This window comes from Oncorhynchus keta, chromosome 32 (assembly GCF_023373465.1).
Source record: "Oncorhynchus keta strain PuntledgeMale-10-30-2019 chromosome 32, Oket_V2, whole genome shotgun sequence".
NCBI lineage: Eukaryota > Metazoa > Chordata > Actinopteri > Salmoniformes > Salmonidae > Oncorhynchus > Oncorhynchus keta.
In genome coordinates this window covers 20031078-20042359 of record NC_068452.1, presented here as the reverse complement: position 1 = coordinate 20042359, position 11282 = coordinate 20031078, and the positions used below count along the sequence as shown (strand labels likewise).

At 43.4% G+C, this 11282-nt stretch overlaps 1 protein-coding gene across 5 annotated transcripts; it reads left to right on the top strand.

Moving 5' to 3' along the window:
- Positions 1-4120: 4120 nt before the first annotated feature.
- LOC118365244 (probable phosphatase phospho1) lies at positions 4121-9794 on the top strand. 5 transcript variants are annotated; one of them, XM_035747306.2, is made up of 3 exons: positions 4121-4396; positions 4864-4924; positions 5740-9794. In XM_035747306.2, exon 3 carries the CDS (start codon positions 5784-5786, stop codon positions 6552-6554), a length of 771 nt encoding a protein of 256 aa, XP_035603199.1. In that variant the 5' UTR covers positions 4121-4396; positions 4864-4924; positions 5740-5783; the 3' UTR covers positions 6555-9794. The 5 variants fall into 5 exon arrangements, with proteins under 5 accessions (XP_035603199.1, XP_035603198.1, XP_035603197.1 ...); XM_035747305.2 differs by having other exon boundaries at positions 4121-4427; XM_035747304.2 differs by having other exon boundaries at positions 4123-4396; positions 5607-9794.
- The last annotated feature ends 1488 nt before the right edge of the window (positions 9795-11282 follow it).

Sequence of the window (11282 nt, the reverse complement as noted above, 5' to 3'; positions counted from 1 at the left end):
AACACACACACACGGGTGTGCTATTTACATATTGGCTGTGTACAGGTACAGTAATCGGTAAGCTGCTCTGACAGCTGATGCTTAAAGTTAGAGAGGGAGATATGTCTCCAGCTTCAGTGATTTTTGCCATTTGTTCCAAGTCATTGGCAGCAGAGAACTGGAAGGAAAGGCGACCAAAGGAAGTGTTGGCTTTGGGGAAAATCAGTGAAATATACCTGCTGGAGCACATGCTACGGGTGGGTGTTGCTATGGTGACCAGTGAGCTGAGACCAGGCGGGGCTTTACCTAGCAAATACTTTTATAGATGACCTGGAGCCAGTGGGTTTGGCAACGAATATGTAGTGAGGGCCAGCCAATGAGAGCATACAGGTTGCAGTGGTGGCTAATATATGGGGCTTTGGTGACAAAATGGATGACACTGTGATAGACTACATCTAGTTTGCTGAGTAGAGTGTTGGAGGCTATTTTGTAAATGACATTGCCGAAGTCAAGGATCGGTAGGATAGTAAGTTTTATGAGGGTATGTTTGGCAGCATGAGTGAAGGAGGCTTTGTTGCAAAATAGGAAGCCGATTTATAGATTTCATTTTGGATTGGAGATGCTTCATGTGAGTGGATGGAGAGTTTACAGTCTAATCAAACACCTTGGTCCACATATTCTATGTCAGAACTGTCTAGAGTAGTGACGCTAGTCGGGCAGGAGGGTGCGGGCAGCAATCGGTTGAAGAGCATGCACTTAGTTTTACTAGCATTTAAAAGCAGTTGGAGGCCATGTAAAAAAAGTGGTGTATGGCGTTGAAGCTCGTCTGGAGGTTTGTTTAGCACAGGTTCCAAAGAAGGGCCAGATGTATGCAGAATGGTGTCATCTGCGTAGAGGTGGATCAGAGAATCACCAGCAGCAAGAGCGACATCATTGATATATACAGAGAAAGGTGTCGGCCCGATAATTGAACCCTGTGGCACCCCCATAGAGACTGCCAGAGGTCCGGACAACAGGCCCTCTGATTTGACACACTGAAGTCTATCTGAGAAGTAGTTTGTGAACCAGGTGAGGCAGTCATTTGAGAAGCCAAGGCTGTTGAGTCTGCTGATAAGAATGCGGTGATTGACAAAGTCGAAAGCCTTGGCCAGGTCGATGAAGACGGCTGCACAGTACTGTCTTTTATCGATGGCGGTTATGAAATCGTTTAGGACCTTGAGCATGGCTGAGGTGCACCCATGACCAGCTCGGAAACCAGATTGCTTAGTGGAGAAGGTACGGTGGGATTCGAAATGGTCTGTGATCTGTTTGTTAACTTAGCTTTCGACGATTTTAGAAAGGCAGGGCAGGATGGATATAGGTCTATAACAGTTTGGGTCCGCTTGCAAAAGCTGAAACAGGGCTGTTTCCCAGAGTTAATCCTAGGTGACTGTATTATTAATTACTACATTGATTTAATCAATAGGGTTTGTGTTCTAATTGCTTAGTCATGTTCTTTGATACAGGCTCCAGGAGTCTACAGCTCTGATTCTGGTTGTTCCTGTTACATAGGGTGCTGCAACTCACTGACCTCTTTCACTCCTTTTGCAAGCTGGCTCATTCTGTATATTTTGTTCCCTTTTTCTATTTTCTTCTGTTTGCAACCACAGAGATGGAACAGTCAGTTTTGTGTTTGTCTGGTCGCGTTTTAGGTTCATTTGACAAGCTGGACTCTGTTGATCTCTGCGAGTGAGTGTTTGTCTGCAGTGTGAGTGGATGTGATTGTATCAACAGAAGGAAGCTGATACTGATCAAATGGCTGAAATCACTGCATTTACCAATCAGTCTTTCCTTTATTTCTCACGAATTGAATTGTGTGGCAATTCCTTGTATGTGGAAACAGCGGGTAGTTACAACCTGGGTCTGTGGTAAGTGTGTAGTAATGGCCTTGTGTTCCAATCCAAATACTGTAGGTCAAGTCTTCTGCACCCCTGACCTTTTTAGAGGACCTGACTAACTCCATTGTTACCAGCATTAGAAGCCGTAATGGCACAAAGTCCGGGGGGGGGGGGGTTTCCCTCAAGGAACCGTTCTAGGGATGAATAAATGAAAGGCTTGCACAAACGCAGCTTGACGGTTTTCCCAAAAAATGTGCTTTAATTTGAAGCGCCACAAGACCACCGCTTAATAAGCTTTGTAAGCAAAGCACTGCGAGAACACTTGGAGCAGTCTTTGTGCATAACTAGACAATATTATGCACCCGTTTTTGTATTATTTTTTATTAATAGAGAACTGGGTTTGCCTGGCAGGAAGGAAGCGGGAGTGAAAGTTGACATTGTCATGGAGGACGCCACATAAATCATATGAAAACATGTGATCTTGGATACAATCAAGCTACTTTAAGTAGCTTTTAATGGGAACAGTACGTCTTCTAACAGCAGTGTGTTTGGCTGCAAGGTTTGTGTCTATGTATGTTAGCCTTCAGGAAAGAGGAAGTGAAGATCATAAAGTGCACGTGCCAAGAGGTGGATGCACGCTACATCAACCAGGTTAAAGGACACCCCACCCATATTAGTCCCTAGAGTGCGTGTCAAGCTGTCTGTTTCGCGTTTTTATTTATTTTATTTTTTTTGTCTTCATGAGTGTCTTGTGCTTTCAGATGTTTACTTGGGGGGGAGAGGCAGCACCCAGCTAGCACATTTGGGTCCTTGGAGGTTGTGAGTGTGCATTTTTGGCTTCCCAATTGGTTTTGGGAACAAAGCCAAAAGATTCCTAAATGGTAAAACTGAATGTTTAAATGTTCTGAGAACGGATGTTGATTTGAACTATCCCCACCAGATGCGTTCATGATATGCAGGTTAATTGACAGGTCAAAACACAAATGAAACATTCATGGACATTTAGATAGCTTGCTGTTGCTAGCTAATTTGTCATGGGAGATTAATTGCTTATGGTCTTTTTTTTTGTTGCCAATTTTGAGTCCTACAAAAACAAATGGGTTTTTCTACTCTGACAATGAATCAATCCACCCATATGATGGGAATACCTAGTTAAATTTGAGTAAGATTTCTCTCATTGAAGCTTTCTTTTCCTTCCCTGGATTTTAAATGGTGTTTGGCAACCAACTTTACATTGTGTTACTTCCAACTGGACTGGAATATGGACCTCGTTCCTCTTTCAATCACCCACGTGGGTGAAGTGGCGCGTTAAGCGTCTAAAATAGAGCCAAGTTCTATTTTAGCGCCTGGCTACACAGGACGCACGTGAGCAGTTGGGATGAAATGATTGAATAACATGTATATGTACATTTATTTTGCACGCAACGCGGCTGGTTTAGTCACCGTCTTAACATGTTCAATAAGACTGTTAACACGACTAACTTTTTTGTTTTTTCAAACTCCAAGCACAGATCGGACACATGGAAATGAATTTCCTTAGGCTTTAATCTTGCAAAAACTTTAAAAAAATATATTATGACACGGCATCTGTGAGATTCAAAGTTATAATCTAATGTTCTCTATCCATGGAATTAGTCCACTGCACCACCAGGTTGGAGCTAGCGTGCCATTTTTTTTTTTACATATACAAAGCAACATTCCCAGAAAGTTGTGGGAAGGTTGTATGCAAAATAACCATTGGACAACCGACAGCAGTGGAAAGTGTGAGTGACTGACTCACCACAGCACTGATGCTGTATGTGAATATGTGAGTGGGTGGTCAGGTTCATTCTCTTGCACGGTGAGTGGGAGAAGGCCGGGTGATAACACAGCACCAGATAAGTCTGGACTCCCATCTGCGTTCAGAAGTAGACAGGCATTAGTCTCTGGGGGAGGGGTTGGGGGAGGGGTAGCCTGCTAGGTCGAAGTGGCTGAGCATTCAGAGGTGCAAATGTCTTGCTTTCACCTTTTTTCTAAACCATTCAGTTTATTTTACCATAAATTTGAACATCGTGTTCTTGGTGTCACCCTTTGGTCAATTAGGGATGTGTGGTTTGCGCACACAGCAAAAAGTCTGTAAATGATCTCACATAACAGGCTTATCATGTGTACATACCACCTAAGCAGTTTTGTTATGCATACATTGAGAGAGCACAACAAACGGAATCTCTCCATGTTCTCCCTGGAGGCTGTGCTGAGTGATATTCAAACCAGAATCAACCAACCTGTCTACTGCTTCTATGGGTTCACTTACACAGGATCTTGGAGGTGGGCGACAAAATGGGCCGGTGTTGCGTCGCCTATGGCGTCATAACCGTAGCAAGCTCAGTGGTTTTGACAGCCAATAAATCGAGCTGAAAGCACTCTATTCCCCGACAATCAAACTCGTACATAACCAAGTAATGGTCAAGTTCAAGACTGGACAAAGTACAGCATGTCGGTGACCAATTCAAGAACCTAGGCGACTTTAGAGATACCGCGAGGGACAAGAGTGCCGTAGGGTATACTGTTTGTGGACATACATTCTTACTGGTACATTTTTGCTATGGTTCCTTCGCTCTACAAATAAAATGAATGATTTAGTCAACTAACCTTCAGGACGTTTTCCAGTGCGTAAATACAGCGCGTTCACTCGTGGATTAGGAAACATTTGCATCAAGGCTAATTTATCTATTAGATGTTCATCAGTCTACTCCGTTTTTGGAACAAATTGTTATAGCATAAGTAATTGATATTCCTGTGAAATGGCATAATATAATGCGGTACTGTACTATCTATAGATTCGTTGCATACATTGTATGTAGCCTAATATTGTATGATGATGGTTACATTATTAGCCTACAGTAAGTGCTGCAGAGCGCGCTGCATTTTCTGGCGTTGTAGATAATTACAACATTGAACGGTGCCCGTCTCTTGTGGGTTATTTACAGGCGTTTCCTGTACCTGAATTATCCTCCTCACTTTACAGATCCAATGCATTGGTTGATAGTGTTCTGGGAACCATCTGTTGACAGCACGGAACATTGAAGGTCAGTACAGTATGTTCCGTTCTTTTCACTTTAACTGACTCCTTGCAGCTTCAAACAGATCAGCATGGTATGACTTGTAGGCTGACGTTGTTTAAAATGTCTTGATTTAAGATGTCAGTTTATTTTGTATGCTGCTGACTCATCACGTGTGTTACTTGCTCTTATTACATTTATTACATATCCCAGCTGCACAGGTACAGAACATCGCCGCTAATCACTTATGTGATAATGTGATTTTAGGTTATGGCGTTTCAAATGGTAAACAATCTGTGTTGTAGTACTCTAGAGAGCTAAATTATCTAGATATCCTTACAATGTAACAGCATTTAGTATATTAAAACAATTATTGGACGGCAGTTTAGCACTGCAAGTACTGACTCGTGACTATAAAGGACTCGGACTTGGGGACTTACTCGGACTTAATGTGATTTCAGGGGTAGAAATATGTTTGATGTTTTAGTACACATGTTGGGTGGCTACCAAGCAGAAATGCAACCCATGCTGATATTGGCACAATGATTATTTCTCATTCCACCTCTAATCTTTCTAATTTAGGTCCATTGAAAAAAAAGTTTATCTAAATGTTTGTATTTTGTTTGTCTTTTCTTCTTCAATCTGTACTTTTTTACTCTGCTTCCATCCTCTCCTCCTCCCTGGCCTATTATACACTAATTCTTCCCAGAACCCCCACTCTGTGTGTTTTCCAACCTGCCTCGTCGTGACCGAAAGGGGCAAAAGAGAGGGATTTTGCTGCCACTCATCTCAGTAAGAGGTTGTGTCAAAGCCAATCATGAACTGCTTTGGATCTCCCCCAGGCGAGGACGTTCCCCCCCCACGTTCCAGACGCTCCGCAAATAACATGGCCGCCAACTCAGCAACACCCCCCTCTGACAGGCGCTTCCTCATCTTCTTCGACTTTGACGAGACCATTGTAAATGAGAGCAGTGACGATGTGGTGGTGCAGGCGGCCCCAGGGCAGAACCTCCCCGCCTGGCTGAAGGACACCTACCGACCGGGCCACTACAACGAGTACATGCAGCGCGTGCTGGCCTACATGGCAGAGAAGGGCGTGACCGAGAGTGCCATCCGCTCCGTCATCGAGAAGATCCCCGCCTCTCCCGGCATGCTGGCCTTGTTCCAGTTCCTCCGCCACCGCCCCCCGCAGGACTTTGAAGTGGTTCTGGTGTCTGATGCCAACACCTTCTTCATCGAGTCCTGGCTCCGCCGCGTTGGGGCCCGCCAGCTCTTCGTCAAGATCTTCACCAACCCTGCCACCTTCGACAAGGATGGCCGGCTGGTGCTGCGCCCATTCCACTCCCACAGCTGCCTGCGCTGCCCGGAGAACATGTGCAAGCAGGTGATCTTGAGGGACTATGTGATGCGGCGGACACAGGAGCGTGGGCGGCCGTTCCAGAGGGTATTCTATGTGGGCGATGGGGCCAACGACTTCTGCCCGTCTCTGATCCTGGGGCCCCGGGACACGGCGTTTGCCCGGCGGGACTACCCCATGCACCGGCTGATCACCGAGATCCACGAGGCCAGGCCAGGGGAGTTCAAGGCTGTTACTGTGCCCTGGGCCAGTGGGGATGATGTGGTGGAGCGACTCAGGAGGCACGCAGAGGAGAAATGATGAAGCTAGGGGAGGGGGGGGGGGCTGCTCACACACATACACAAATACTCAGACACTCACACACCCAGCAAATCACATTCCCAGATCAAATACCCACAATACCACATACTGACACATAATGAAAATCAACTCTACGCTCAAGAATAGAGCATGCCAATTGAACAGGCGTTTTGATATATTGCCTGCGACAGTGTCACACTTCCGCTCAGTCCATCTGTCTTACTCGGACTCAGCCACAGAGCTAGAGATACTGTAGTCTTTCAGTCCACCTCTTCTCACTCTAGGCTTGAAGTCAATCAGAAACACCAACACAGGAAAGGCATCAACTCTGTTTGTTATTACAGGGACCTATGCCTTAGTTGTCAGTCAATCTTTTAGAGGGATTGATCCTCTTATTCTGGATTGAGAGGGAAGAGGAACAAACATCATTGACTGAATAGGGGGGTCTGCAGTGATACATTTAGGACTGGTGTATTACCTATATTCCTTTGTTGACTCTGAGCTCTATTGGTTTTTTACAGTTTTCCTCAATTGCTAACAAGCGTCGGTCAATACCGAAGCCACTTTTTCAAAACTCTTCACACAGTCTGCATTACCAACATGCATCTTGGCCAAACAGTTCATACACGTCTCAAAATAAGCTCGTTCGACCATAACTCTGGCAGCAGTTCTCACTCAAAACACACTGACCTAAAAAACACTAACAGGGAAGCATTACATAAATGTACTTCTCTTTGAATGATTTTCCACATAAATCAGTATTTCATTATAGAATAACACCGTGACTTTATTGACGGTACTAAAGTATATGTAACAAGAATTAATAAGAAATGCAGCAATTTGCGTCAATAGTCTTTGCATATAGTCATTTACTTGTGAAGAATAAAGTTGAAACAAAAAAACAAGTTCCTGAAATTCCAGGGCTGCAATAATTTCAAAAACATGTATAGTATAATCACTAACTGTACAGTACTGTGACGGTTCTAGGTTCTCCCTCTCTCCTGCATTTGGCCACAAGTTCTCAACATCACATCTTATGTCTTCTCTGGCAAAGCATCTTGGGAAGTATCTTCTGGAATGTCTAATCCAACCCTGCCAGTCTTCAGGAGAAGTGTCTCCACACCCTGCATTCATGGTGACCAGCAAGGACATCTGGTCATGTGGACGGTGGTCATAAACCTTCCACCTCCACGCAGAGGAAAACTCCTCTATGGGGTTTAGGAAGGGGGAGTGTGGAGGCAGGAATAGTACTGGCATCCTGGGATGTGCAGCAAACCAGTCTGTGACTGCAGCAGAGTGTTGGAATGTCACATTAACCCACAAAACGACGGTAGGGGAGTTTCTGGCCCCTCCTCCACTGGCACGAGTCGATTATGCGGATTCATCCAGAAAATAAATGAGCCTCTCTGTATTGTAGGGGCCAATGGGTGGTTTATGTAACAGCAAACCATCATTGGACAGTGCTGCACACATTGATGTTAGCTCCTCTCTGGCCTGGGACTTCCACGGTTTGCGGTCTGTCCAATCACATTTCTTCCCCTGCGGTGTGTTTTTGTCAGATTGAATCCAGCTTCATCCACAAAGATGAATGTACGTGCATTTTGCCTGGCTTCCATCTCCATTAATCTCAAACACAGTAAATCCACAGTTTTACAGTACATTATATTATATTATGCATAGCTGTGTATGTACCCTGTTTGGTTATTGAACAGACAACTTACCTGGATATATTGATACCAGAGTTCTTTCACCGTTTCTCTCAAAGGGTACAGTGTCCAACTGCTTCCTCCTTGTTTTATGTTTCTCTAGGACTCTGGCCATTGTCGTTGTGCTGACCGTATTCACATTCCCAAAAGTAATATTGTCTGCCAGCACTCTGTCCCGAATTTCCCACAGTTTTATTGCATTGTTGCCAATCACCATGTCAACAATGGCAATTTCCTGCGTATCTGATAATATTCTGCCTATGCTGTGGGAGGCAACCATTGGATCCTACTGAAAAACACAAAACAAATCAATCCTTTAAAAAATGTCAGTATATGTAAAAATGTGAACATGCTGTATTGTACTATAATATATGGTTAAATTATTATTGAAGGATGCACATCTCACCTGTTGTTTTGCCAGAACATTTGTACTATTGATGCAACTGTTGAATGCTGCAGATTTGGTTGCACCCTTAAACCGGCTTCTCTCAAAGAGAGACCATGGTTTACAACATGGTCAATAATTGTGGCCCTTATCTCATCAGAGACCACCGCTCTTGGTCTTCCTCTCCTTTGTCCTCCACGCAATCTCCCTCTCTCTGTCACTCTTCTTTCCCCACCAACCTGTCTTCCTTGATCCATGTTTCCAAACGAAATCATTCCGAACCCGTCCTCTTTTGTCTGTTTAGTAACAAGCCTAAAAACAGGACACTTGGGTAGGCATTCAGCTGAAATTGCAATCAGCTGTGTTTGGAATTATTAAATATTCTGCTGAGATTTTCTATGTTTCAATCTGGTTACTGCAGAAATGCACGACATTTGCCATCCTGTTTTGAATGTGTTTTTAACAGTTTTGGAAACGGCGTGTTAGCATTTGAAAACATGCTGCAAATATATAGTTTTGCAGGTGGTGGAGTACGAATGGATGCATTTTGTGTGAAAGCAATGAAAAATGATTCACAGTTTGGTCCACATACACTTCCGTTTCACTGACTGTGTGAAGAGTTTTGATAATGTGACTTCAGTTTTGACCAATGCATGTTAGCAATTGAAAAAACTAACAGTCAAACTGGGTCAGTAGGGCAGTAGATCCGGTTAGTTAGTGTCCCGTTCTGACTATAGCCCTCTCCAGTCCACCCAATGGCATTGTCGATGCTAAATGAATGGGTGGCTATTCTAGTGTAATTCTTAAATCTTATATTATCAATAATAAATTGTGTTGTTTACTTGTTAACAGTGCTCTTTGTGAAATAGGGAATTGATGGCTGATCAGGGAAAATGTAATGTGATAACATCGCCATCTACTGGCAGACCTACAGATTGCAAGTGGAGACCCGTTTTAAAGTTTTGGAAAATAAGTTGAAATGGAACAGAAAATGTACTGTACCATATGACATAGCTATATAACTAAATATTGTCGTTTTTAAAACATTTATGTATTATTATTATTTGTGCATGTCTGTTTTTAATATGTAACACGTACTTGTACCTACATGTTCCACCACCAGCAGGAATATAAAAGCCATGAACTAAACTTCTGAGTCTGTGCATTAATTATGTCCTATCCTAACACACTAATTTCACCCCACTATATTTCTCTCTACACATAAATTCCACTGGAAACTGTTCCTTGACTAAGGCAGCAGCACAATAGGCTTGAACACCATTTAGATGGTGACTTAGAATACTCATAATAGTCACATACTGATTTAGAATATGTGGACAACTACAAATACCTAGGTGTCTGGTTAGACTGTAAACTCTCCTTCCAGACTCACATCAAACATCTCCAATCCAAAGTTAAATCTAGAATTGGCTTCCTATTTCACAACAAAGCATTCTTCACTCATGCTGCCAAACATACCCTCGTAAAACTTGACCATCCTACCGATCCTCGACTTCGGCGATGTCATTTACAAAATAGCCTCTATTACCCTACTCAATAAATTGGATGCAGTCTATCACAGTGCCATCTGTTTTGTCACCAAAGCCCCATATACTACCCACCACTGCGACCTGTACGCTCTCGTTGGCTGGACCTCGCTTCATACTCGTCGCCAAACCCACTGGCTCCAGGTCATCTACAAAAGACCCTGCTAGGTAAAGTCCACCCATATCTCAGCTCGCTGGTCACCATAGCAGCACCCACCTGTGCTCCAGCAGGTATATCTCTCTGGTCACCCCCAAAACCAATTCCTCCTTTGGCCGCCTCTCCATCCAGTTCTCTGCTGCCAATGACTGGAACGAACTACAAAAATCTCTGAAACTGGAAACACTTATCTCCCTCACTAGCTTTAAGCACCAGCTGTCAGAGCAGCTCACAGATTACTGCACCTGTACATAGCCCATCTATAATTTAGCCAAAACAACTACCTCTTCCCCTACTGTATTTATTTATTTTGCTCCTTTGCACCCCATTCTTTTTATTTCTACTTTGGACATTCTTCCACTGCAAATCTACCATTCCAGTGTTTTACTTGCTATATTCTATTTACTCTGCCACCGTGGCATTTTTTTTGCCTTTACTTCCCTTATCTCACCTCATTTGCTCACATTGTATATAGCATTGTTTTTCTACTGTAATATTGACTGTATGTTTGTTTTACTCCATGTGTAACTCTGCGTTGTTGTATGTGTCGAACTGCTTTGCTTTATCTTGGCCAGGTCGCAATTGTAAATGAGAACTTGTTCTCAACTTGCCTACCTGGTTAAAAAAGGCAGATTTGTCCCTCGTGCCAGTCATCGGACACCCCAGAACTATGCAATGATCAATTAACAATGATCAATTTCCACAACAAGCACTGAAATAATTATAATTGTGCCAACACTGCTTGAGTCCCTGTGGATTTAACCATTTTGTATTATAAGCAGGCCTAGCCTATCTAGAATATATATATGACACTAGCCTATCTAAAAGATGTGTATGGCATTATACAGAATTTGAGAACAAGAACAGTCACTTTTATTGTTTCACATAATGACTGTAAGCACTTAAACTGTCTACCAACAGCCGTCTATTAGA

What these genes read in the sequence shown, in the direction of transcription:
- LOC118365244 (XM_035747304.2), top strand. Translation starts at nt 5,715, where the DNA reads ATGAACTGCTTTGGATCTCCCCCAGGCGAGGACGTTCCCCCCCCACGT.